We start from the raw sequence: 26,111 nt of genomic DNA, 5'->3' as shown, positions 1-26,111 counted from the left end.
GGCGGGCCGAGGCGCGAGCGCGCTGGTTGCTAAGCGCGCCGGCGAGGGCGGGGGCGGAGAGGGGCGCGGCGCGCACGCGCGGCCGCAAAGCGGGGCGGGAGGAAGCGAGTGCGTTTTCCTCTTAGGCGGCGCCATTTTGTGCTCAGAGCCGCTGCAGCCGCGGGCGGTGCGCGGCCGAGCGGCTGGCCAGCGGGGGCCGGGCGGGCGAGGATGTCGGAGACCCTGGCCGAGTCGGGCGACGCGGGCCCCGGCGCGGCCGCTCTGGGCTCCGGCGCCTCTGAGGCCGGGACGCGGCGGCTCAGCGAGCTGCGGGTGATCGACCTGCGGGCCGAGCTGAGGAAGCGGAACCTGGACACGGCCGGCAACAAGAGCGTCCTGATGGAGCGGCTCCGGAAGGTGAGGCGGCCGGGGGCCCCGGGGCGGCGCGGGCGCCCGCGGCGCGCCCCGGCGCGCGCCTGTCACCGACCTCGGGGGGCCGGTGCGGGGTGGCCCGGCTGTGTGACCTTGGCCCGTCACCGCCCCTCTCTGTGCCTGGCGCCCCGAGAGCCCCTCCTGGCCCCGGACGCGCCCCCGCGACCTTGGGCGAGCGCCTGGCCCCCCAGCTCCCGAGGCCAGGGGGGCGGGGCAGGGCCTGCCCCAGGACCTTTGCACCTGGCAGGGCCTGCGCTGGGACGGCTGGGGTCCGCCCCCTGGCCGGGGGTCAGCGGCACGTGGGTGCCGGCGCCTTCCGGGTGTCCACGGCTGGGACCCTGGGAGGGGGGTGGAGGGACTTCCGCCGCCACCCGGGCCCGAGAGTGCTGGCGCCGGCGTGGGGCCGCGGCCGGACCCCGCCAGGTGCAGCCTCCCGCGCGGGGCCTCCGCAGACCCGGCAGCCCGTGAGCCCTGCCCGGCTGGTCGCGGCGCGGCCTCACTGCCCGGAATTCCCGGTCTCCCCTAGGCGGTGGAGGAGGAAGGGCAGGACCCCGACGAGATGGGCGGCGAGGTGGAAGGCGCCGGCCGGAGGCTGGCCAAGAGGTTCGCTAAAGGTGCGTGACCGCGCTGCGTGCGGGCGGCGGCGGCGGGGCTGCGGGCCGGGGGTCGGGGGTGGGCGCGCAGGGGCCAGGGAGGACCAGGCTGCCCCGTGTCGGCTGCGTGCGTGCGGGCGGCGGCGGGGCTGCGGCCGGGGGTCGGGGGTGGGCGCAGGGGCCGGGCCGGGAGGACCAGGCTGCCCCGTGTCGGCTGCGTGCGGGCGGCGGCGGGGCTGCGGGCCGGGGGTCGGGGGTGGGCGCAGGGGCCGGGCCGGGAGGACCAGGCTGTCCCGCGTCAGCTGCGTGCGGGCGGCGGCGGGGCTGCGGGCCGGAGGTCGGGGGTGGGCGCAGGGGCCGGGCCAGGGAGGACCAGGCTGCCCCGCATGGACCAGGCTACCCCGTGTCAGCTGCGTGACCCGCGCTGCGTGCGGGCGGCGGCGGGACTGGGGGCTGGGAGGGGCGCGCAGGGAGAGGACCAGGCTGCCCCGCGTCAGCTGCGTGCGGGCAGCGGCGGGACTGGGGGTCGGGGGTGCGCAGGGGCCGGGCCAGGGCCTGGAGCGCTCGCCTGGGACGGGGGGGGGGGGGACCAGGCTGCCCCGCGTCGGCTGCGTGACCGCGCTGCGGGCCGGGGGTCGGGGGCGCTCGCCTGGGACGGGGGGACCAGGCTGTCCCGTGTTGGCTGCGTGGCCTTAAGTATAGGAGACGGGCGCCCAGCTGAGGCCACGCAGGACACGGGGGCCCAGCGTGGACGGAGCGGCTGTCACCTGCCTTCCTCGTCCGTGTCTTGGATTTTTTTTTTTTTTTTTTCTAATTTAAAACTTTTTTTTTAGCATTATTATTTACTGGAAAGGCAGAGTTGCGGTGAACGGGGGAGAGGGAGGGAGGCTTCCGTCTGCTGGTGTCTCCCCGGTGGCTGCCTGGGCCAGGCCGAGCTGCGAGCGCCCGCGGGTCTCCCCGGGGTGCAGGGCCCAGGCCGTCCTCCGCTGCCTCCCCGGCGCGCCCGCAGGAGCCGCGAGTGGAGCTGCCGGGCCTGCAGCAGGCGTCCCTGCGGGGGCGGGGGTCGTGGACGCGGGGCCTCTGAGCGGTGTTTCCGCCCCGGGGCTTCCTGCTCAGGGCCGATGGTGGTGACTTGGGCGTTTGTGTGCGGTCCGCGGGCAGCAGGTGCGCGGCGTGAGCGCCGTGGACCGCGTCCTCGGCCGGCCGGGCGGCGGTGCTTCTCCCACGGCCCGCGTTCCTCCATGGCCCAGCAGTGCGGGGAAGGTCACCGCGGGCTCAAGGGGGCTCAGTCGAGTGGGAGTGGGAGCGTGTTTTGCCGGTGCCGTATCGCGGGGTGCTGCGTTGGGACCCCTGGCCGGATACCGGCGGCCGCAGGGCACGGGGACCGCACAGCGTCCAGGGGCTCGGTGACCCGGAGCCCGAAGGCGGCTGGGAGCTTCCTGGAGCGGCGGACGCCCGCTTAGCACCGCGTCCGGGGGTCGTGGCGGGCCTGGGCCTGAGCAGCTGGCCAGCACTGCGGCGTCTGAAGGCCTGGGTGACAGCGTGGGCGAGGGCGGCTTTGCGCACATGGCGGGGCGTGGGGGGCACGTTCGGGCTGCTGGTCCCCCCAGCCCCTGAGCACCTGCTCTCCGGCTCCTTGGGAGGCAGCAGCTCAGGTGTCGGCCCTGCGCCCACGGGTAGACCTGGGGCGGGGCTCATGGCTCCTGGCTTCAGCCTGGCCCAGCCCCAGCTGCTGGGGTATTTGGGGCATGAGCCAGAGAACGGGGACCGGCCCCCATGCCCCCCTCTCTTTCTATCTTTCTCCGTCTCTCAGGGAGACGGAAAGGTTCCGTGACCGCCAAGCTGGGGTCAGATCGGCACTGGTTGGGGTTAGCCGCGTGGCAGGAAAGCTGGGGTGCCAGCCGCTGCTGTGGGCACGAGACACTGCTTGTAATGGGGCCATGGAGGGCCCCCAGAGCCTCCCCCGATCCAGGTCCTGCCCTGAGCTGGGAGCTCTCTGGAGCGCTGGGCGCCTGCGCAGCTGTGGGGGGCTCTGGGGTGACGCGCAGCCTGTGTCGGAGTGGGGGGCTCACAGGCTGTGTCCCGGCCCCCTGTCTCGCCCCAGAGCCCGCCGGCGCCGCCTCCTCTCGGAAGTCCAGAGGCCCCTCCCCCCGTGGGGCGGACATGGTCACAGGGAGCGGCCTCGGCCCAGCAGACACGTGGAGGGTTGGGGTGGTGTCTCCCGGTGACAGCCTGGGTCTGTGTGCGTGGGGGAGCCGAGTGCGGCTCCTGCTCTGTCTCCGCCCGCCAAGGCCAGGGCGTGGGCCTTGGCTGCCCCTGTGACGCCCGCCCAGGCCCGGGGACAGGGGCGCCACTGAGCTCGGGGTGGGGGTGGGGACGGGGGCGCCGCTGAGCTCGGGGGCGCGGCCTGGCTGCTGAGGCGCTGTCTTAGAGGAGTGATGAGAAATCCGACCTCTGGGTGGTGTGGGAACGTGGGGACCGGAAGTGACTTGTGAATGTGCGGGGCAGGAAGCGCTCATCAAGATGCAGGGCGCTGGGGGCGGCCCCAGCAGGGTTTCTCCACGTGTGTGGGAGTGACGAGGGGCGTGTGTGGGAGTGACGAGGGGCGTGACGGGCGTGAGGGAGTGACAGTGATGGGGCGTGAGGGAGTGACAGTGACGGGGGGTGGGGCGTGAGGGAGTGACAGTGATGGGGAAGTGACAGTGACGGGGGGGTGGGGCGTGAGGGAGTGACGGGGCGGGGCATGAGGGAGTGACAGTGATGGGGAAGTGACAGTGAAGGGGGCATGACAGTGACAGGGGTGGGGCGTGAGGGAGTGACAGTGAAGGGGAGTGACAGTGATGGGGCGTGAGGGAGTGACGGGGCGGGGCATGAGGGAGTGACAGTGACTGGGGAAGTGGCAATGAAGGGGAGTGACAGTGATGGGGGCGTGACAGTGACAGTGAAGGGGAGTGACAGTGATGGGGCGTGACAGTGACAGGGGGCGGGGCGTGAGGGAGTGACAGTGACTGGGGAAGTGACAATGAAGGGGAGTGACAGTGATGGGGGCGTGACAGTGTCAGGCTGTGACAGTGATGGGGACATGACAGTGAAGAAGAGTGACAGTGATAGGGGCGTGACGGGTGTGAGGGAGTGACAGTGATGGGGCGTGACAGTGACAGGGGAGTGACGGACACCAGGCTCCGCCCTGCTATTGGATGCCGTGGCCGCCCGCCGTCTGCAGTGCAGGAAGTCCCTGCGTCCCCGAGCGTTGCGTTCCGTGTTGTCATTCCTGGTGTGTATCCTGAGTAGTGTCCCTGGACAGAGGGCGTAAGGCACGCGTGTGTGCGTGTGCGTGTGCGTGGAAGGTTACTTGAAAGGCGGAGCTCCAGAGAGAGGGAGAGGAGAGTTCCTCCACCGCTGATTGACTCCTGCAGGCCGCCAGCGCTGAGCCGTGCCTGCCTGCTTCCCGGGAGCCGGGGCTGCGGGGCGCCCGGATCGGACGGGGCGCGGGGCGGCCCAGGTCTCGGCGCGTCCCGGCTTCGGGTGGCGCGCAGCTGCGGCCTCTCTCCCCTCCTAACGCGGAGGCGTGCGCGCCCCCTCCTGGAGTACGAGGCAGACCTCGAAACCGTTCCTTTGCGTTCGCGAAACTTGGGTGCCTGCCAGCCGAGTGGCAGGCCGCGTGCCCCGGCCTTGCCGAAGCCGGTTCCCCGGCTCAGAGTGCTAAGGGACGGGCGGCCGCCGCGTGTCGCGCCCGGCGGTGGAAGATGCCCGTCCTCTCTCGCCCATTTCCCTGTGAGGGTGCTTGTCCTGGCCCGGGGTGGTCGGGAGCCTCTCGAAGCTGTGCCGCCCTTGGGACGTGGGCGGCGCCCCGGCCTTTGGGGCCCGTCGAGCGCTACGCAGAAGGCCTAGGGCGTCTCGCTCTCCTGGCACCGCCGGCCCGGCCCCGTGGGGACTAACGGTGAGTGTTACCTGTCATTAGGGCAGAAGACGGAGGAGGAAGGCCCTGAAGACAACGGCCTGGAGGAGGACCCCGCGGACGGGCAGGTACGCGCCGCGGGGAGAGGACGGCCGCAGCCTGCGTCGGCGCCGCCGGCTCACGCTTGCCTCCCTCCCGCCTGCAGGAGGACGTGGGAGCAGGGCTGGTGGCCTTGCGCGGCATGGACATGATGGACATTAGTGTGCTGGACGAAACCGAGGCCGACACCGGCGGCGCTCCGGAGTTTGGCGAGGACGCTGACGACAGCATTCTCGGCTCCTTTTGTGACAGTAGAGCGTACGGGGCTACGCCGCTGGGGCCGCTTCCAGCTCAGCCCCCGGAGCACGCTGTAGGTAGCCGGCAGCCGTGCACGCGCCCCTCGCCCTGAGCCCCGCCGCCAGGGGCTGTCTGCGTCGGGGAGCGCGGACAGATCGCCGGGAACGAGAATAAGTCGGTGGTAGATTGACCCCCGTGAGCGCCCGGAGACGAGGCGTTAGCTGGTGAACGGCTTTGCCGAGCGCCGCGTGTCTCGGTGTTTGGATGGGAGACGCTTTCGGGTGCGCTGTCCCTCGCAAGGCGGGCTGGCACGGCTGACCACGCTTCTCTCTCGGCGGCTCAGCGCTGGGCCCGTGTTGCGGCACAGTGGGTGCAGCTATACCGTACGGGTGCCAGTGTGAGACCGGCTCCTCCATGCCACCCCGCTGCCTGGTACTGCGCCTGGGGAGCAGCGGAGGAAGCTCACGTGCGTGGGCCCCGCCACCTACACGGGGGACCCTGACGGCGCTCCGGGCTGTTGTGGCCACGTGGGAGTGACCCAGCGCATGGAAGAGCTCCGTGTCTCCTTCTCTCTGCACGCGAGGAGTTGGGTTCCCGTCACCCCGTGTCGCCGACCTGGGTTGAGCTCCGGCTCAGGCCAGGCCCTTGCCCGCTGTAGTGGGCATCGGATGCGCTCTGTGTCGGCTTCCCAGGCGCTCTCTAGGCAGCAGTGGTGAACGTGCGCCAGCCCCGGGGCCGCGGCGGCGGGTGGGAGCTTGGGCGCTCTGGGTCTCGGAGAAACAGATGAGGAAGGCTCGGAGGGCCGGAGCCACGTGCTGGACCTGCGCCGCAGCTGGCGTAGGGGTCCTGCCCGCTTCCCGTTGACTGACGCCGTGTGCGCGTGGCACCTTTTCCCAGAGCAGGCTGACAGAGGCTTCGAGGTCGCGGGTTCAAATCTAAGGGGGTGGGGGGGAGAATACTCGGACAGGATCTCTTTTCCCTTACGAGGCGGTGGCCTTTGAGTTCAGTAGACCTGAAGTACTAAGGTGATGGTCAGGGTGACCGGTTCCTTGCATTGCCGTATCCTCAGAGAAGTCAGTGCCTGGTGGCGGGGCTGCCGGGCCAGGTGGCGGGTGTGGTTTCTGCTCTGAGTTCTGCCCTGCGGGTCCTGGGGAGGGCCGTGCCTGTTCTGCGCCGGTGTGGAGGTGGCACAGGGACCCGCTCCACTGGGCGCCTAGGCGGTGCGGCCCGCGGCTGCGCGCCAGGAGAGGTGCGGGGCACACAGGTTGCTGGGAAGGTGGGCCGGCGTTGGTCCTGGCGTCTGCCGCTCTGGCGTCCACACAGGGGGGCTGCGTTTTGTTTTCCAGGTGGATGGGGAGGCCTTCGAGAACTCCATGGAAGCATCGGCGCTGGACCTCAGGATGAGTCCGGTGAGTGACCTGGTTCTGCTTCGTCAGATTTTAACAAGTGGTTGGTTCAGCGTGGGGACAAGGGGTCCGCGCAGCATGGAGCCCCAGCGTTGTCAGCCTGGGCTCACAGGTCACACAAGCAGACTCCAAAAACGTGTGGGAAGATGGGATTAATTAAAAGATAAGTTTGGGGGCCTGGCGCAGTAGCGTGGTAGGCGATGTCCGCGGCACTGGCATCTCTGTGGGTGCTGGGTGGTGTCCAGCTGCCCTGCTTCCTATCCAGCTCGGCTAATGGCCTGGGGAAGCAGCAGGAGATGGCCCAAGGGCTTGGGTCCCTGTCACCCACGTGGGAGACCCGGAGGAAGCTCCTGGCTTGGGATCGGCCCAGCTCTGGCTGTTGCAGGCATTTGGGGATGAACCAGCGGATGGAAGACTCTCTTCTGTCTCTCCCTTTCTCTTTCTGTAACTCTGCCTCTTAAATTCATACGTAAGTAAACACATAAATAACTAAGAAAATAGCAAGCACCCGGATGCCATTCCAGGCTCCTGGCTAAGCCTGAGCCAGCTCAGCTGTCGTGGCCGTCGGGTGAGTGAAGCCGGGGACGGCGAACTCTGTCTCTCCCTTGCCCTCTCCCTTGCCTCTGGCGCTCTGCCTTTCAAATAGAAGTGAACTGTTTCCTAAAAAGCTGAGTTTGTTGAAAGCCAGTGATGGAGGGACATCTTCCACCCACTGGTTCCCTGCCCACGTGAGCGGGACGAGCCGTGGACCGGCTGGAATCCGGCCGGCGCCGGCATGCGACGACAGCAGCACAGGGCGGCTTAACCTGCTGTGGCACACAGAGGCCCCGCGTGAATAATTGGTTTTGTCGTTAAGGTTCATTTATTTACCTTAAAGCTGATTCATTTGAGAGGCAGAGTTGCAGAGAGGGTGGAGGCCTTCCATCCGCTGATTCACTCCCCAGTTGGCCACAACAGCCAGAGCTGGGCTGATCTAAAGCCAGGAGCTTCCTCCAGGTCTCCCATGTGGGTGCAGGGCCCAAGCCCTTGGGCCATCTTGGACTGCTTTCCCAGGCCACAGCAGAGAGCTGCATCGGAAGTGGAGCAGCCGGGACTCGAACCAGTGCCCGTGTGGGGTGTTGGCACTGCAGGTGGTGGTTTCCCCGCACACCCAGCGCTGGCACTTGGGCCATCTTACAGCGCTTTCCCAGGTGCGTGAGCAGGAAGCCGGATTGGAAGCAGAGCAGCTGGGACTCGAACCCCTGCCCATGCGGGATGCCGGCTTCAGGCGGCCTAACCCGCTGCACCACAGCGCGGGCCCCTCCCCGAGCTTTTTGAAGGCCCCCGTGTAACCCTGGGTGCATGGGAGCAGGGAGCAGTGTGGTGACGGTGCGGGCGGTGGGCTGCAGAGCACCTGCAGGGGGCTGGGGAAGCCGTCGGCTTAGAGCAGTGAGGAGGAAGGGGCGTCTGCAGGGAGCGGGGAGGCCCAGAGCTGGGGCTGCACAGCAGGGCCCCGGCCCCGCCCCGGCGTCCTTGCGCCCTGGGCAGGGTTGGCCCGCCCACAGCGGGCGTCGGGAAGGCTTGCAGCGGGCCGAGGCACGGCTCTGAACACAGCAGGGTCCCTGGTGACGGTCTTCCCGTCAGTCCAGCGCTGCTGGTCCAGGTGACCGCTGCTGTGACCTCGGGGGCGGAGCCAGACTACGGGGAGAGCTGGCACCAGCCCCTCCGCTGACGGCGTCCCTGAGCGCAGGGCGCTTTGTGGGGAGGGCATCGCTTCGGGGGCCGAAGGCTGCGTGCGGGCTGACACGGGCGTGTGTGTCTCTCCCCCCTCCCCCCCTCCCCCTCCCCCTCTCCAGGACATTGAAGACGCCCTGTTGGAGCCAGGTACTGCTGAGCGCGCGGGTAGTTGCGGTTTGGCGGTGTGCTGCTCTCGGCCTTAGCCGTGTATCTCGAGCTGTGTTGCGGTCTTGCCGGTTCCCTACTGGTGGGCGATGCAGCTCGCACAGGCTCAGAGATTGGAAACCCACTCGTATCACCAGATCTGGGGGCGCCGCGCGGCCGCCCAAGGGCAAGGGCAGGGGCGAGCTGCGGCCACGGTTTCGCCGCTGACCACGCGGAGGGCAGCCCAGCGGCGCCCGGGGTTCTGTGCGGGAGACAGATCTTGTGATATTGTGCCAGTCGTTCTGGGTACGCAGTTGAGGCGGTTAAAGCTGTGGGCAGGGCACGTCAGCCTGAGGAGCCGCGGATTCCGGAAGAGGAGTCGGCGTTCTGCGCGAAGATGGCCAGCCCGGCGTCGTGCCCCTGGACTGCGTCTGCGCCGCGGGAAGACGGGGCTCCCGCATTGGACTGTTCCGTCCGCGACACACGAAGACGCTCGCAGCGGGCGGCGGCCCGGACAGTGGCCGCGCCGTGGCTCTGAAGACGATCGGGAGCGCCCTGAACAGAGCCCTCGGCAAGACCCGCGAAGCGGCCCGCGGGTGCAGGTGTTGCGTCTGGGGGCCTTTTCTCTTCCACGTAGCTAGAGGCCAGGAGCGTGAGCAGTGTGACGTGTGTGCCGCGGGTTTTCCAATCTCTGTGTAGCTAGCGGTTCTCCTCGTGTTAGTGTGGCCGCCGTGCCAGTGCCGCATTTGTGATTGCTGTGTTTCCCTGGTAATTAAACCTTGTGCCATTCTATTCCTGTTAAATCCGTAGAAAATGAGAAAATACTCGACATTTTGGGGGAAACTTGTAAGTCTGAGCCAGTAAAAGAAGAAGGTTCCGAGCTGGAGCAGCCATTTGCGCAGGATACAAGTAGCGTGGGGCCAGACAGGAAGCTTGCGGAGGAAGAGGACGTTTTTGACAGCGCTCATGCTCATCCGGAGGAGGAGGAGGAGTTGGAGGAGGAGGAGGAGGAAGAGGGAGATTTAGATTTGGCCAGCGAGTCAACACGAGCTCAGTGGAGCGAGGCAGACGCGCTGTTAGACACGGGTGGGGAGCCCGTGGCGCAGACAGGCGGAGGCGCCAGGACGGACTGCGAGCCTGTAGGGCTAGCCGAGCCAGTTGAGCAGAGTAGCGCGGCCTCCGAGCTCGCGGAGGCCTCTAGCCAGGAGGTCGCGGAAGCGCCCACGGAAGCCCCAAGCCCAGAGCCCAGAGATAGCAAAGAAGACGTGAAGAAGTTTGCTTTTGAAGCTTGTAATGAAGTCCCTCCGGCTCCTAAAGAGTCCTCAACCAGTGAGGGCGCTGATCAGAAAATGAGGTTTGTTGTTTCTCAGTTTTAGACCAGACGCTATCTCCTTTCCATTGGTCGTTAATGACGCGCATACGCTGTGTGTCGCGGTTGCCAGCCGGGCTGCTGAGACTGTAGTTTACCGCTAAGACGTGTATGCCCTCTGTACTCGTAACGGGAGAGCCGAGTCCGCGCCTGCTCAGCCCAGCACGGCTGGTCTCAGTGGCAGTCGCCCCCTCCCTCTAAGTGGCATTGACCTGGCGAGTCTGCCGCGGGCCTGGGGTGAGGTTGTCCAGTACTAAGCTTGCAGAGGCGCCTCTAGAATTGTTTCAGACTAACTTCTGGTAGGTACTCAGGCCGAGCACGCCGTCCTGTCACGTAGCGGCCTGCGTGCGCGTCCTGGGTGAGTGACACTCGCTTTTGTCTCTAGCTCTTTGAAGGAAGAGAAAGACATAAAGCCAGTCGTTAAGGATGAGAAAGGTAAGGGTGCGGGGCGTGGCCCCAGCAGCCGTCGCAGGCGCTGCGCGGGGTTTTCTTGCCGTGGTCTTTCCGGGTTGGCACGCAGCGCGCGCTGTCACCCACGTGCCCGTGGCTGCTCCTGGAGCAGCGAAGCCCTGCGTCTGCTGCCCAGGGCTCCCGCCTGCCGCCTCTCCGGGTGTGGGCAGCAGTAAATCCGCGCATCTGTGGTGGGAACGGTGGGCGCGGCCAGAGGGGCTTCCTGTGGGCCTTGGGGGAGGCATCAGAGTTCCCGTGTCGTGCAGGCCGCGGCGGCAGCAGTGTCGGCGGCGGCGGCTCAGGCAGGAACCTGTGGGTCAGCGGGCTGTCCTCTACCACGCGCGCCACGGACCTGAAGAACCTCTTCAGCAAGTACGGCAAGGTAGGCCGCCCGCGGGCAGGGGGAGGGAGCCCGGAGCTGTGGCTGCCGTGGGTCTCCGTGGGTCCCGCTCCGGCTGTCACGGACCCGGGGCTCAGGAGCCGTGCCCACATGCTGGTCAGAGTCACAGGGCGCGGGCAGTGCAGGTGGCCGGGAGCTTCTCTCCCGCTGCTCTCGGCTGGAGGTCACCGCCGTCTTCCGGCTGACACAGCTGCAGGTGGCACGCTGGGCGCCTCTTGCGGGCAGTGGTTGTGTGCCCCCGCACTTGGTGTGGTTTGGTAGCCGGGACGTGATGCGGGCTTAGCTATGGAGCGTCTGAGAAACAGCCCCGTTCAGAAGCCGCCTCGGCGCGTGCCAGTCCTGCCATCAGGGTGCCCAGCGGGAGTGGCCCTCCAGGGGGCCAGGAGGCTCTGCGCCGCATGCTCCGGGGACCCTGGCCGTGAGACGCCACTCGTCCTGGCTGCGGACGTCCGTGTGCCGTCCAGCGCGGCCTTGCGGGACCAGGCACCTGCTGCGTCCGGGCCGCCTTGGGCGGGTGTGGCTGGGCGCTGGGGGGCTTCCGCGGCCGGTACTGTGTTGTGTTCCCTGACTGCATGAAGGCGTTTGGAAGCACCTGGTGTGTGTCGAGCGGCCCAGCGCCCGAGGCCCGTGTGTGCGCTGGGAGGTGGCTCTGGCCCACGTCGGGTGGAAGTGACGGCTGCCAGAGCTGGCCCTGCCCGGAGCTGTCGGCTGTCTGGTGCCTGCTGCCGCAGAGTGCGGTGTTCGCACGGCCGGCGCGGTCACCCCCTTGGGCGCTCTGGAGCACGTCCCCCTGGCCTGGGAGTCCCGAGCGGTTTCTTCCTCCGTCTCTGGTCCCCAAGCGGCCGCGGCCCCGGAGCCTGGGTTGGGATTTCCTTCACGCCTGCTCCTGCCTATCGGCCGTCTCGCCCACCATGTCTCTGAGCTCCAGACTCGTCTTCTGTGCTGCATGGGGCCCCTCCACGCGGGGCTTTTATCTCCGCGTGTCTGCACGCGTGAACGGTGGCTGTTGGCGCGGCCCCATCGGCCAGCCCTGTTGTCCCCTTTCCCGGGCTGGTCTCTCTCGATGGGCGTTTTCCTTCGTCATGGGCCGGGTTTGCTTTCTTTGCCTGCCTGCCTGGTCGTTCAAAAGAAATTTTTGAATTTGCTTCTGTTCGTTTGGTTTGGAAGGCAGAGAGAGAGGTGAGCTCTCCACCTACGGTTCATCCCCCCTCCCCCACTGGTACAAGCCCACGCTCAGCCAGGCCAAAGTGGGAGTCCCAGCTCAGCCCCCTCGGACGGCAGGGACCAGGCCCGTGGGCCCTCACTGCTGCGTCCCAGGGCGCGTGAACGGGAAGCCGGGCGGGAAGCAGGGGTGCGGCTCCTCGGGCCTCGGCTTGGATCAGGCGTGGGGAGTGCTGTTCTGGGCGCGCGTTCTGCCGTGAGGGCCGGGCTCGTGCTGGACGTGGCACAGCTGCGCAGTGCCGGGTCTGCCCGGTCCTGGGGAGCCCCTCTCCCACTCTGTGGGCGCTGGGCGGCCGCCCCAGGCCCTGCCCCTGCCCTCGTCCCGCGCGGCGTGGTGGGAAGGGCGCTCTGGGCTGCCGTCTGCTGAGGCCTGGTGGCGTGTCGTGATCGCTCGGCCTCGTCCAGTTGGCCTCGTCCGCGCTGCCTGCCGGCCGGGTGCCCCAACGCTCATGGTGCTCCCGGGGACCCCGTCCCGTGTCAGGGCGCCCCTGCTGCTCTGGTGGCTTCAGGTGTGGGGGCAGGGCCTGGCCCTTCATCTCAGCCTGGTCAGGCCTCCCCCCGGCCTCTCAGAGCTGCTGAGCCGGCCCCGTCTGTGGGGAGCACGGGGCTGCCATGCGTCCCGGCTGTGCTGCCTGCCGTCAGGTGATCGCGATGCTGTGGTCAGGCCTTGGGCTTGGGCTGCTCCTGGCCAGCTCGCCCCGACCGCAGTGCGCCCATGAGCGCTGGGGTGATGGCGGCACGGCCGTCTGGGCGAGCGGCTGAGAGGGCCCTGTGTTCCAGGTAGTTGGGGCCAAGGTGGTGACGAACGCACGCAGCCCTGGGGCGCGATGCTACGGCTTCGTCACCATGGCGACCGCGGACGAGGCCACCAAGTGCATCAGCCACCTGCACAGGACCGAGCTGCACGGCAGGATGATCTCCGTGGAGAAGGTGAGGCCGCCCCGCCGCCGTGGTGGACAGGGTCGCAGCCGCAGGCCATGCCCGCGAGTCACCGCTGTCCGTGTCGCGTTGTAGGCTAAAAACGAGCCTGCCGGCAAGAAGCTGGCCGACCGGAAGGAGGGTGACGCGAAGAGGGAGAAGCTGCCTGGCGCCGACAGACACCACCCCGTGGAGATCAAGACGGAGAAGTAAAGTGGCCACTCGGGCTTCCGGGGCGCGGAGGGGCAGCGCTGCCGGGCCGGCTCGGCTTCCCCCACCTCGGCACCCTCCCGGGTGCACGCAGCTCTCGTTTTCCGTTTCGGCGGCTGTGGGAAGCTGGGCTTGTGTGGGCCCCGACACGGCTGCGGTGGCCCTGCGCTGGGTGCGCCTCGGAGTCGTGCGTGGGCGCAGCAGTCTGAGGGCTCTCTATAGCGGGGATTTCTGTCTCGCGTGAACCGTCAGCGGGCGCGGATCTCTGAGCAGGCGTGGCGCGGGCACGGGCCAGGGTGGGTGGCGGAGGGCAGGCCGGGGAGCCGGCAGCATCGCTGGCTTCCTCCCCCGCCTCCCCGGCACTGCGGGAGCCGGCGGCCCGGCCGAGTCCGGCAGCGTCGTGGTGGTTCTGTTTTGCTCCTGGTTTTTGTTGTAAGATTGACGTTGTGGGCCGGCGCCGCGGCTCACTAGGCTAATCCTCCGCCTTGCGGCGCCGGCACACCGGGTTCTAGTCCCGGTCGGGGCGCCGGATTCTGTCCCGGTTGCCCCTCTTCCAGGCCAGCCCTCTGCTGTGGCCAGGGAGTGCAGTGGAGGATGGCCCAGGTGCTTGGGCCCTGCACCCCATGGGAGACCAGGAAAAGCACCTGGCTCCTGGCTCCTGCCATCGGATCTGCGCGGTGCGCCGGCCGCAGCGCGCCGGCCGCGGCGGCCATTGGAGGGTGAACCAACGGCAAAGGAAGACCTTTCTCTCTGTCTCTCTCTCTCACTGTCCACTCTGCCTGTCAAAAAAAAAAAAAAAAAAAAAAAGATTGACGTTGTGCAGGCAGACCGGCAGGGAAAGGGAGGAGCGGGGAGAGCTCTCTGCTGGGCGGAGCTCCCGGCCAGGTGTCCCGTGTGCGTGGCGGGGCCCACGGCCTCGAGCAGCACCTGCGCCCTCCGGAGGATGCTGGCACCCCAAGCAGGGTGGCAGCTGCCGGGCGGGGGGCCGAGAGCAGCGCTTCCCTGTTCTCGCTGTGGCCATGCTCGGGCAGAGCCCCGGAGGAGCGAGCGCGCAGTGGGCCTTCGTGCGCCCGGGGGTGAGACCCTGTTCGGGGAGCAGCCTCTCAGAGCTGATGAGCCGGCCCCGTCTGCGGGGAGCACGGGGCTGCGGTGGGCACGTGGCGTGCGCTGGCTCCCGGCTGAGCAGTGAGGCGGGGGTGGGGGGGGTGAGCTTTGTGTGGAGCAGGAAGCGGTGCAGAGCGTGCGGGCGCCTGGCCCTGTGTGCGCCGGTGCTGGCTCCTGGGGGCGTGTGTGTGGGGGGGTAAGCGTTTAGGACCCAGCCACATACAGCTGGAGTGCTCTGACATTGCCCCCTCCTCCTTCCTCTCCCACCTCTGGGCGAGTAAACACCCTCGCCCACCTCTGCTCGCACCTTAAGGATTCTGCGAGTCAGCTGTCCACTTCTTTCCAAACAAGCAACTTTTTTTTTTTTTTTTTTTAAGATTTATTTATTTGAAAGGCAGAGTTACACAGAGGAGAGGCAGAGAGAGAGGTCTTCCTTCTGCTGGTTCACTCCCCAGATGGCCACAACGGCCAGAGTTGCGCCGATCTGAAGCCAGGAGCCAGGGGCTTCTTCTGGTCTCCCATGGGGTGCAGGGCCCAAGCACTTGGGCCATCCTCCACTGTTTTCCCAGGCCACAGCAGAGAGCTGGCCTGGAAGAGGAGCAGCCGGGACTCAAACCAGCGCCCATAGGGGATGCCGGTACTGTAGGCAGCGGCTTTACCTGCTACACCACAGCACCAGCCCCTAGATTTATTTTTAATATTAACTTTTATCTGCAAGGCAGAGTACAGAGAAAGAGAGCTTCCGTCGGCTGGTTCGCTCCCCACACAGCCAGGGCTAAGCCAGGCTGACCCCAGGAGCTAGAAACTCCATCTGCGGCTCCCACGTGGGTGGCAGGAGTCCACGCACCGAGCCCTCACCGCTGTCTGCAGGCCTGTTAGCAGGGAGCTGGCTGCGGAGGGGAGGAGCTGGGACCGGGGCTTTAACCCGCTGCACCGCAGCGCCCGCCCCTCCGTGCAGCTCTTGCTGTGTAACCGGCTGAGAGCGCCTTGTCGGTGGGAGCCCCTGGGGCAGCGCACAACCATGGCGGGGCGGGGCAGGGCCGCACCCAGTGCTGCCTCGGGCTGTCCTGAGACGCCTTACCCAACACGCTTCCCCATGGCCCTGGCCGGTTGGGCTGTGCGTGGAAAGCCACAGGAGGTGGCCACCGAAGGGTCGACGGTGAAGTCAGGGCGCGCCACCATGGGGACGGGGACGAGGACGAGTGTTGGTGACTGCACCTGCGTCTGTGACGTCAGAACATAGAACGGTTGGGGTGGCGCTGCGGCGCAGCGGGTTGAAGCCCCAGGTGCCTTTCGGCTGCTGCACTTCCCATCCAGCTCCCTGCTAACGCGCCTGGGAAGCCGCGGAGGCCGGCCCGTGTGGGAGACGGGAAGGAAGCTTCTGGCTCCTTGTGGAGTGAACCCGCGGACGGAGGATCCCCTGTCTCTGGTCTCTCCCTCTCTGCAACTCTTTCAAATACAATAAGTCTTTAAAGAAAGAAGGACTTCACGGGGAGCTGCTCAGGCCCCTCAGGGTGCCCGCCGTCCGTTAGTGCGTGCGGGCTTCCGGGGCTTTCCAGACGATGTCCATTTTTGGGAAACACCTTCGTGCTGGGGAGCGGAGGTGGAAAGAGAGCTGAGGGGTCTGCGGCGCGGCCGGCCTGCCTGCGGCGGCTGGGAGAAGCCGGGGGCCCTCGTCCCACGGGGCCTCCGGCCGCCTTCCCTGGCTCGCGACTGGCGTCTAATAATTGTGCACTTTAATTGCCTGAGACGACAGCTTCAGGGGACGTGGGACGATCTGTGGCTAAGACGATTTGTTCCGTGTTGAAAGTCGCCGTTGGTGGAGGTGATACCGACGGCCCCGTGTTTGCCGTCGCGTGGCACGCTGTTGAAGTCCCCAGAGGCGGGCACGTGCCCGCCTGTCCTCGGACCCTCCATTCTGTGTGCTTTGTCCCCTGTGCGCAGACGCGACCACACGCACTGAGTGTGAACGCACACCACGCTGCCCTCTCCAGGCTGCAGAATAAGTGTTGCCCCGGGTGCGGCCCGTGGGGTGCCGTGGGGACCTCGGTGCCCGCCGTCCCTGTGAGGCCCGCGGCGAGCGCGTGTTGTAACTGTGTTTACACAGAACCATCATTAAGAAGGAGGAGAAAGTTGAGAAAAAAGAGGAAAAGAGGCCGGAAGACATCAAGAAAGAAGAGAGAGACCCAGACGAGCTGAAGGCTGGGCCTGCGAACCGCGGCAGGGCCACCAAGTCAGGTGACGAGAGCTCGCTGGGCAGAGCCGCGGGGCGGCGGCGGGGGGGGGGGGGAGGCACAGACACGGGCCTGACTCCTGGCGGCAGCGTCTGGAAGTGCTGGGGCGGGCGCCGCAGCCTGCCGCTGGCCTTTCCCCCGTCCTGGGGTTGCAAGGGGGAGACACCTGGCACCTTCCGGGTAACCTGCAGGCGTCTGTAGGTTTTCCTGCGCCGGTCTTGAAAGCTAGAAGTAGTAAAGGATGTAGCTGCGTTGGAGGAATGCCATTTCTCTCATCCTTTGAGGGTATTTGAAAAAAATTACTTATTTGAAAGGCAGGGTTACAGAGAGAAATCTTCCATTGCTGGTTCACTGCCCAGAGAGCCGCAACAGCTGGGGCTGGCCAATCCGAAGGCAGGAGCCAGGAGCTTCTTCCAGTCTCCCGCGTGGGTGCAGGGGCCCAAGCGCTTGGGCCATCTTCTGCTTTCTCAAGCCACAGCAGGGAGCTGGATCAGAAGTGGAACAGCCAGGACTCGAACCGGCACCCGTGTGGGATGCCGGCATCGCAAATGGCTGCTTTACCCACTACACTACAGTGCTGGCCCCCTAAAAATTTTTACTTATTTGAGGGGCAGAGAGAGCGCCTACCTGCTGGCTCCCTCCGAATGTCTGTAAGGCCCAGTGCTGGGCCAAAGCCAGGAGTCAAGAGCCCAGTCTGTCTGAGTTTGCAGTGCGGGGGCAGGGACCAGATCCTCGGGCCGTCACCACCGCCTCCCAGGGTCTGCGTTAGCAGAGAGCTGCGGTCGGGGGGGGGGGGGACTGGAGGCCGAGCGCTCGGCGCGGCACGGGCATCTGAGCCGCGAGTCTCGGTGCCCAGGCTTCTGTCACTGGTTGCTCTCTGCACCATTGAGTTTGTGTGCGACTCAGTGTTTCGTGGCGAAAAACAAACCAGCCCTGCCCGCCCCCCAGGAAGAAGCAGACAAAAGCCAGCCATCTGGAGCATCGAGGCGGCGCCGCGCGCTGCGAGTTAGAACTGAAGTCGGTGGCGTCATTCTCCCGCCATCTCACGAGGAACGTGTTTCTAAATTGTTCCTCAATCTTGTAAATCTCCCCAAATAAGCCATTACTGCAGCGGTTAGCGCCTGGCTGGCACGTTGTCGGGCGGGAGAGAGGCTGTGGGTGGGTGCGGGGAAGCCCAGAGCGCGGCTCCGCGGAGCTTTGCGGCCTGCCCGGGAAGACACAGCTGGTTCTCCCGGGCTTGGCGGATTAGAATAGGGGCGCAGGCAGGGCGCACTTGTGCACATGGCGGGGGACCCCTGCGGCCCCAGGGGACGCCGTCCGGTGGGAGCAGGTTGGCGCTGTGGCCCCAGCAGCTGCCCGTGTCAGTGCAGGGCTGCCTGGGCAGGAAGCTGGGGCCCCGGCGTGCCGTGGCGGATCCCCGTGTCTCTCCCTGAAGGGAGCAGAGGCCCGGAGCGCACGGTGGTCATGGATAAGTCGAAAGGCGAGCCCGTCATCAGCGTGAAGACCACCAGCAGGTCCAAGGAGAGAGTGAGTGCGCCTGCCGCCCCGGCCTGGCCCGGCCCCAGCGCCCGCCGCTCGCTGCCCTGCGCGTCCGGGGCGCCCTGAGGGTCTTGGGATGGGCCTGTTGAGTGCTCACTGTGGACCTGTCCCGATCTCGCTTCTCTCGCGCTAACAAAGCCACCTTGTGAACAGAACTCCAAGAGTCAGGACCGCAAGTCCGAGAGCAAGGAGAAGAGGGACATCCTGTCGTTCGACAAGATCAAGGAGCAGAGGGAGCGCGAGCGCCAGCGCCAGCGCGAGCGGGAGGTCCGAGAGACCGAGCGGCGCCGGTGAGCTGGGTCCCGCGCAACCCTGGCTGCCGCCGCGGCCTCCCCGCCCCCCGAAGCGGGCTCCGCCGCCTCTCCGAGTCCGCCGTGAAGGAGCCGGCTCGCCGGGGCTGGTCACCTCCACTCCCGCTGTCCCCACCCGGTCCCTGCCACCTCCACCCCCGTGTCCCCACCTGGTCCCTGCCACCTCCACTCCCGTGTCCCCACCTGGTCCCTGCCACCTCCACCCCCATGTCCCCACCTGGTCCCTGTCACCTCCACTCCCGTGTCCCCACCTGGTCCCTGCCACCTCCACCCCCATGTCCCCACCTGATCCCTGCCACCTCCACTCCCGTGTCCCCACCTGGTCCCTGCCACCTCCACCCCCGTGTCCCCACCTGATCCCTGCCACCTCCACTCCCGTGTCCCCACCTGGTCCCTGCCACCTCCACTCCCGTGTCCCCACCTGGTCCCTGCCACCTCCACCCCCGTGTCCCCACCTGGTCCCTGCCACCTCCACTCCCGTGTCCCCACCTGGTCCCTGCCACCTGCACTCCCGTGTCCCCACCTGGTCCCTGTCACCTGCACTCCCGTGTCCCCACCTGGTCCCTGCCACCTGCACTCCCGTGTCCCCACCTGGTCCCTGCCACCTCCACTCCCGTGTCCCCACCTGGTCCCTGCCACCTCCACTCCCGTGTCCCCACCTGGTCCCTGTCACCTCCACTCCCGTGTCCCCACCTGGTCCCTGCCACCTGCACTCCCGTGTCCCCACCTGGTCCCTGCCACCTGCACTCCCGTGTCCCCACCTGGTCCCTGCCACCTGCACTCCCGTGTCCCCACCTGGTCCCTTGTGGTGTTCCGGAGCTTTCCAAGCTATGGTGGGAGATGCTCGTGTCGCCCCTCCCCCTTGGGGTTTCAGGAGTAAGAGGCAGTGAGAAGCCTTCTCATGCCTTCTCACGCCTTCCCAGTGCCACCCGAGAACGCGAGGCCCGAAGGTGGCCGTGGGCCTGCTGCACCCTAGAGGCGGTCCGCAGCCCTACCTGGGCCTCGGCCCGCATCCCCGCGTCTTCAGGGGTAGCCGCGTTGCCACGCCTCGGCAGGGTGTGGGCCCGGAGTGTTCGCGATGTCAGGTTCTCAAGAGTTCATGGATGCAGCTAGCCCCCCACCCCCATCCCGCGTGAGATGAGATTTGGAAATCCATGCACACCAGGGTCTGCAGAAGGCCATAAAATTACCCAAATAACTCCCCTTGTTTGCAGTTGTATTTGAGAGCAGGGGCGCCCCCACCCCGCCCCTGGGCGGGGCAGCCAGAGTCGGGGTGCAGACTCCGTGCAGGTCCAGGTCCACGGCTGGGCACCCCAGCTGGCCCTGCGCCCTGGGGCCTCGGAGCGGGTCCCGTCGCTCTCCTCGCTACCCCGCGGGGCAGTCGGGAGGTGGGGCCGGGCCGGGTGTCTGCACTGCGGTCAAGGCGGCGTGCCGTCCCCGCAGGGAGCGCGAGCAGCGGGAGCGGGAGCAGCGGCTCGAGGCCCTGCACGAGCGCAAGGAGAAGGCGCGGCTGCAGCGGGAGCGCCTGCAGCTCCAGTGCCAGCGGCAGCGGCTGGAGCGCGAGCGCATGGAGCGGGAGCGGCTGGAGCGCGAGCGCATGCGCGTGGAGCGCGAGCGCCGGCGCGAGCAGGAGCGCATCCACCGCGAGCGCGAGGAGCTGCGGCGCCAGCAGGAGCAGCTGCGCTACGAGCAGGAGCGGCGGCCCGCGGCGCGGCGGCCCTACGACCTGGACGGCCGGTGGGTGGGGCGGGGCGGGGCGGGGGCGGGACTAAGACCTGGACAGCCGGGGGCGGGGCGGGGGCGGGACTACGACCTGGACGCCGGCGGGCGGGGCGGGGCCTGGGCCGGGAGCCTCATCGCTGTAGATGCGCTGGGTTGGCCCGCCCTCCTCCCCTCTGCTCTGCTCAAGCCTCTGAGGGAGGCTGGGGGCCTGGGCCCGATGGGGGAACCTGGGCTGAGGCGGGACCGCGGTGTGCGCCCTGGCGTGTGCGGGCCACGGGCTGGTCAGAAGGCCAGTGTACCCTTAGGTAGAGCAACGTGGCCGAGCGCTCGAGCGTCTGGAAAGAGGCCCCCCGCCCCCTGCCCCTGCCCCCGCCCCATTCCCTTCCTGAGTGGGCGGGGCGTTCTCTTCACGAGCCAGGCGAGAGGACGCTTACTGGCTGGAGGGGAAGCGCGTGGCGCTGGAGGACAGGTACCGCGCCGACTTCCCCCGGCCGGAGCATCGCTTCCATGACTTCGACCACCGGGACCGGGGCCAGTACCAGGACCACGCGGCCGACAGGTCAGCGCCTCCCGCCTCCCGCGCCGTGAGCAGGCTGCTGGCCGGGGCTTGCAGGCAGCAGGCAGCCTCGGGCCACTGGGGAGTGTGTGAGCCTGGCCAGCGCTCACCGGGCACATGCCCACGGCTGCCCACCTCCCTCGCAGCCCGAGCCCCTGCAGAGTCCTGGGCGGGCCGACTGGAGACGGAGACCCCCCTGCCCGCTGGGTTGCCTCGTCTGCCCTCCCGCCCCCTGCTGCCCCGGCTCGGTTCCGTCCTTGTCTTGGCGGGGCTCGTGTGGGTGGTGTCCTGAGCCCCGTGCCCGTCGCTGGCTCCTCCACGTGAGCCGTCAGGACGGAGAGAGCGAGGCGGGGGGGGCGAGCAGCTGTTGGAGGAGTTGTGGCGCGGGTGCTGGTGCGGTCGTGTTGATGGACGCCCGTCGGGGTCCCAGCGCTGGGCCTCGAGCCGGGAGCTGGCCGCGCCTCCCACACACCTCGTCCACGGGCGCAGAGCCAGGCCCGCCCACCAGCTTCACTCTTGCAGGAGGGAAAGCGCCAGGCCAGTGATGGGCGAGCGAGACGGGCAGGTGAGTGGGAGCCCGGGGCCGGGCCTGCGGTGGGGAGGAGGCAGGAGCGCGCAGGAGGCCGGCCCTCGCCTCTTGCCCCTGGGCGTGCAGGTCCCTGTGCTGCCGCTTGCCTGGGGGCTCCTGGTCGCAGTACTCGGGTGGCCCGTCAGGTGGCCCTGGGGACCGTCCCTCTGTCGGGAACAAGTCTGCAGAGGGAGGCGTGGCTCAAAGTGCTCTCGGCCCCGTCCCAAGTGAGCGCCCAGCAGCTGCCGGGGCGGGGCGGCCAGGGGGCTCCGGACGGCTGCACCTGCGTGCTGCCTAGGGCCTGGCCGGGAGCGGCTCGGTGAGCCTGGCCCTGCCCGCCTTGCAGCACTACCCAGAGGACCGCCACGGCCACGGCGGGCCCCCAGAGCGCCACAGCCGGGACTCGCGGGACGGCTGGGGGGGCTACAGCTCGGACAAGAGGATGAGCGAAGGCCGGGGGCTGCCGCCTCCCCCCAGGTAGGCGGGCGGGCGGGCCTGCTGCTGTGGAGGGGCAGGGGCAGGCCGTGCTGTCCCGGGTGCCTGCGGGAAGGGACGGTGGCGGTGGGCAGGGTCTGCGCGGCCCCAGGGTGCACACTCACTTGCCATGGTTACCTCGCACGGCACGGGGGAGATCCACTTAGCCTGGGCCAGCGCTGCGCCGGAGCGGCTAGCCACCGCACCCCGTCTGGGCACCAGGTCAGGTCCCGGCGGCTCCGCTTCTGGTCCAGCTCCCTGCTAATGGCCTGGGGAAGGCAGCGGAGGACGGCCCGAGTGTCGGAGCCCTGGCCGCCCACGTGGGAGACCTGCGTGGCTCAGGCCTCCTGGTGCCCAGGAAGCGCTGGCTCATGGTTTGGTTCCAGCTGCCGCCGGCCAGGGCTGGCGTGCTGACCGCTGGTGTCCGGAGGTGCGGCCCCCGGCTGGGTGCACCACGCCGCCCATGGGCGCGCCCAGCAGCCGTGCACCTGCTCTGTTGGCACAGGGGCGGCCGGGACTGGGGCGAGCACCACCAGCGACTGCAGGAGCCCCCGGCACGCGCCTGGCAGGGCGGCGCGGACGAGGGCGTGCCCGCGCGGGAGCACGCCAGGTGGCCAGGTACTGTGGGGGGCGGCCCCCGCCGCGCAGGGCTCCCCGGGAGCAGAGCAGAGCGTGTGCCAATGCCACCCTCCCCGTAGGTGCCGAGAGAGGCCTGACGGGGCCCTCGGGGCCCGCGCACGCGAGTCGGGGCGGAGCGGCGGGGTAAGGAGTGGGGCGCCCGCGGGCCTGGGGCGCGGTGGGGGCGGGGCTTTGCACCTGCTGGAGACAGCGCGTACCTCTGTCCTAGGCGAGGCGGCTTCCCGCAAGGCGGGCACTCCCAGGGCCACGTGGTGCCCGGGGGCGGACTGGACGGCGGCGGAGTGGCCGGCCAGGACCGGGGCAGCAGAGTCCCGCACCCACACCCGCACCCGCACCCGCACCCGTACCCCCACTTCACCCGCCGCTACTGACGGCGCGCACGGCGCGGGCTCAGGTAGGCGGCGCCTGTCGCACGGTCCAGGTTACCCGGAACTGTGGGGTCTTCTGCCGACGCCTTGTAGCTCCAGACAATGTGAACTCCCTTCTTTTTCTTTCTTTTTAAAATAAATTTGTTTTCGTTCTGCCATTTTTAAGACGAGGTTTCTGTTAAGGAGGCATTCCGTTTTCCGTGAATAAGTTTATGGTTTGCACTCGGCTGGTGGGTCTGTGCATAGCACGGGGCTGCCTCCAGGGGGCGCCTCCGCTGGCGGCGAGGGGCCGCAGGTGTGTGCGGGTGGCACCCGTGTAGACGCGCGGCGGCGCCGGCCCTGGGCGCTGTCACCTGTGCAGGTGGCCGCTGGCTGGGGCCGGGCTCCGCCGGGGCCGTCCCAAGGGTGGAGCTCGGGTGGGGGCGCTGTGCCCGTCTCCTGCCCGCGCGGTGGTGCGGCCCCTCGGGCAGGACGGGCACCGGGCGCCCTCCCGTCGCCGCCGGGGTGCACAGCCCTGCTGGGCCGGCAGGGGGCGCCGGGTCCCGCGGAGGTGGCCGCGGCTCCATTCTCCGCGCGGCTGCCCTGGCGGGTAGGACCGCGCCTTCCACCTTCCACAGGGTCTGACCTGCAGTTGTTGCTCTGTGTTGTCTGAAAGAGAAGCTCACCCCCAAATGCCGCCGCAGCCCGGAGCCGGCAACCCCAGTCTGGGCCTCCCCCCCGGGGGCCGCCTCCCAGGACCTGCGTCCGCACTGAGGGCACTGCGGGGGGGGGGGCATCCGGCCACGCCCCGCACCCCCCACTTGCTTTCCTTTCCTTAAAGATGGCGGGTCGGACCGGCAAAGCCCTCCACCCCGCGGTGTGGGATGCTGCTGCTGGAGGCAGCGTACCCCCCCCCAGGGGGGGCACAGGGCGTCTCCGGAGTCCCAGCATGCACCTGCAGGACCGGGACTGGCGGGGACGGGAGAAAAGACCCCCGTGTCCTCCCGGCCCCACCCCCCGGCCCGGAGTCCCCGCCCGGCAGTAAGTCCTCCGGGAGCCACGCCCACGCGGGGGCCCTTCCGCCCACGGAGGCCGGCTCTGTCCCGTCCGGGGGGGGGGGGCTGTCTCCCCTGCAGAGCGTGGGGATGGGGAGGGGGCAGCGGCCCTCCGGGGCCCACCAGCCGGCTGCTCCCGGGGGCCGAGCGCGAGACCCTTTCCTTCCAAACTTGCCGGCCTGGGGCCCGCCTCTGCCCGGCTCGGCGGTGCGGATTTGCGGATTTGCTGTTCCGTGGCGAAGCGGGCTGGCCGCGGCTCCTCTTGGTCAGGGAGAAGCTTCCGCCCGCCGGTCTGGGTCACTCCCCAGACGCTGCACCAGCCAGGGCTGGGCCAGGCGGGAGAGCCTTGGCCGTCAACACCGGCTGTCACCGGCTGCCTCCCGGGGAGCGCGCAGATCCGGGGCGCGGCGGCCCGCGTGCCACTGCGCCGGCGCCTTGCCGCAGGGCCCCGTCCAGGCCCCTCGCAGCGCCCGCCTGGCTTGGAGATGCCGCCCTCCGCCTCCCTGCCGGCTGGCTGGACACCCGGCGGGTTCCAGAGTGACGTCATCTTGACCAGCCCCGTCGGCAAAGCCCAGGCACTGCACAGACCCGGCAACTCTGACTTGAGCCTAGGACTTAAAGGGGAGCGGCGGGGGCCTCCCCGGGGCGCATGGGCAGGGCCGGGCCGGCGCCTGTGTCTGGGTGCAGCGAGGTCCTGTTAGCCTTGGCTTTCCGGGTAGTGGGGAAGCAGCGGGGACAAATGTTTGTTAGGAAAAGGGGCCGCTCGCTGGCGGCGCTGGGGATGTGGGAAGTGCGGGCGGGGGCGGTGGGGGGGCTGCATGTTCCCCCCAGCGGTGGGCGAGGGCGCCCTTGGGGGGAGACCCGGATGGAGCGCCTGGCCCAGCCCCGGCCGTTTCAGCCATCTGGGGAGTGAGGCGTGGGACGGAAGCTCTCCGTCATTCTGCGTGTCGAGTAGATGGAAATAAACATTAACAAGGAAAGACCCCAGGGCCGACCCCGTGGCGCCGGCATCCCACGTGGGCGCCAGTTCGAGTCCCGGCTGCTCCACTTCCGGTCCAGCTCTGCTGTGGCCTGGCAGAGCAGTGGACGATGACCCAAGTGCTTGGGCCCCTGCACCCGCGTGGGAGACCCGGATGGAGCTCCTGGCTTCAGCCTGGCCCAGCCCTGGCCGTCATGGCCATTTGAGGAGTGGACCAGTGGGTAGAAGATTGTCTCTCTGCCTTCCAAATATATATAAAATATACTTTTTTATCAAAAGGAAAAAAAAAGTTACTGGGCGATGTGGAAAGGGAGACAGCAGCGGCAACAGGTGGGCGCAGAGCCCCGGGGCGGGGTCGCGCTGCTGGGCCCCTCCCCGCAGTGCCCGCCAGGTGGCGCGCCGGAGTCCCGGGGAGGCTGCGGGAGCGTGCGGGTACGGCGGGCGGGGCGTGTCTCGGAGCGTGCATGCCGTGCAGGTGCGCTGAAGCCGAAAGATGGCGGAGAAACAACCCCGAGCCTCTGGCGGCCTTTTTTTAAAAGTTCTGCTTTTCCACGAGTTTGCAGCAGGTTCCGTGTTTGCGGATAAACCGAGGCGCGGTGATGGTCCCCCTCCCCCTTTGCCCTCCCCCCTTTTTGTTCTTTGTGAGATAACTTTTTTAAGTTAAAGTTAGGATGACATTACAGTAAAAAAGCTTAATTCTTCCTAGAGTTTAAACAAGAAGTATAAGGACCCAGTTAGCGGGGATACAGCCAACGGCCATGAACGAGAATCAAATGCCTGGGAAAATGGGCATTTCGCCCACAGGCGTTGAACTTTATTTTTATTTGAAAGTAAGGGTTACAGAGAGAAAGAAGGAGAGGCAGAGGGAGGGAGGGAGGGAGGGAGAGAGAGGGAGGTCTTCCACTCGCTGGTTCACTCCCCAGATGGCCGCAAAGGCCGGAGCTGTGCCGATCCAAAGCCAGGAGCCAGGAGCTCCATCCGGGTCTCCCATGCGGGTGCAGGGCCCCAAACACTTGGGCCATCGTCCACTGCTTTCCCAGGCCACAGCAGAGAGCTGGACTGGAAGAGGAGCAACCGGGACTCGAACCCGCGCCCCTGTGGGATGCGGGCACTACTGGCGGCGGCTCCACCCGCTGCGCCCCAGTGCAAAGTTTTACAAAACCATCTTTGCAACACTGGTGCGCGGGGCGTTCCCTCCTTTCAGCCGCCACACAGAGGAGGGACAGCAGGTGCGGGAGCGGTCAGCGCGGTGCCCGGTCAGCGCGGTGTCCGGTCAGCAGGTGCGGGAGCCCCTCCTGCTTGCCCCTGACTGCACGGCGGACCGCTTGTGCCCCGTCTTCAGGGTGAATCCCCGTCGTGGCGTTGCCGGGCCGCGTGGCCACTCTGCCGCGAGTGTAGACGAAGCCTGGGCGCGGGATAAGGCGGGCCTTGCGCTCCCCCGGCCCGGGCGCCAGCGGGTGTCCACCCCGTCCCCGCGGGCCTGCAGGGCTGCCGGCGGCCGGGCCGGGGTC

The 26,111-nt window shown here is 68.0% G+C and overlaps 1 protein-coding gene across 5 annotated transcripts; it reads left to right on the top strand.

Moving 5' to 3' along the window:
• The first annotated feature begins 111 nt into the window (after positions 1–111).
• SAFB2 (scaffold attachment factor B2) lies at positions 112–22,745 on the top strand. Of its 5 annotated transcripts, none has more exons than XM_070058687.1 (21): positions 112–396; positions 938–1,025; positions 4,966–5,030; positions 5,108–5,311; positions 6,585–6,647; positions 8,480–8,507; positions 9,315–9,858; positions 10,259–10,308; positions 10,590–10,705; positions 12,725–12,874; positions 12,959–13,071; positions 16,284–16,414; positions 17,846–17,937; positions 18,088–18,239; positions 19,704–19,997; positions 20,401–20,541; positions 21,061–21,103; positions 21,453–21,583; positions 22,086–22,198; positions 22,279–22,342; positions 22,428–22,745. In XM_070058687.1, exons 1-21 carry the CDS (start codon positions 211–213, stop codon positions 22,588–22,590), a joined length of 2,931 nt encoding a protein of 976 aa, XP_069914788.1. In that variant the 5' UTR covers positions 112–210; the 3' UTR covers positions 22,591–22,745. The 5 variants fall into 5 exon arrangements, with proteins under 5 accessions (XP_069914788.1, XP_069914789.1, XP_051686016.2 ...); XM_051830056.2 differs by having other exon boundaries at positions 113–396; positions 18,103–18,239; XM_070058688.1 differs by lacking the exon at positions 5,108–5,311.
• The last annotated feature ends 3,366 nt before the right edge of the window (positions 22,746–26,111 follow it).

Source organism: Oryctolagus cuniculus, chromosome 16 (genome assembly GCF_964237555.1).
Source record: "Oryctolagus cuniculus chromosome 16, mOryCun1.1, whole genome shotgun sequence".
NCBI lineage: Eukaryota > Metazoa > Chordata > Mammalia > Lagomorpha > Leporidae > Oryctolagus > Oryctolagus cuniculus.
This window is presented reverse-complemented; position numbering and strand designations above follow the sequence as displayed.

What these genes read in the sequence shown, in the direction of transcription:
- SAFB2 (XM_070058687.1), top strand. Translation starts at nt 211, where the DNA reads ATGTCGGAGACCCTGGCCGAGTCGGGCGACGCGGGCCCCGGCGCGGCC. An exon ending in GGCGCTGATCAGAAAATGAG is followed by an intron (nt 9,859 to 10,258) that starts GTTTGTTGTTTC and finishes TTTTGTCTCTAG; the next exon opens with CTCTTTGAAGGAAGAGAAAG. An exon ending in CCCTACGACCTGGACGGCCG is followed by an intron (nt 19,998 to 20,400) that starts GTGGGTGGGGCG and finishes TTCACGAGCCAG; the next exon opens with GCGAGAGGACGCTTACTGGC.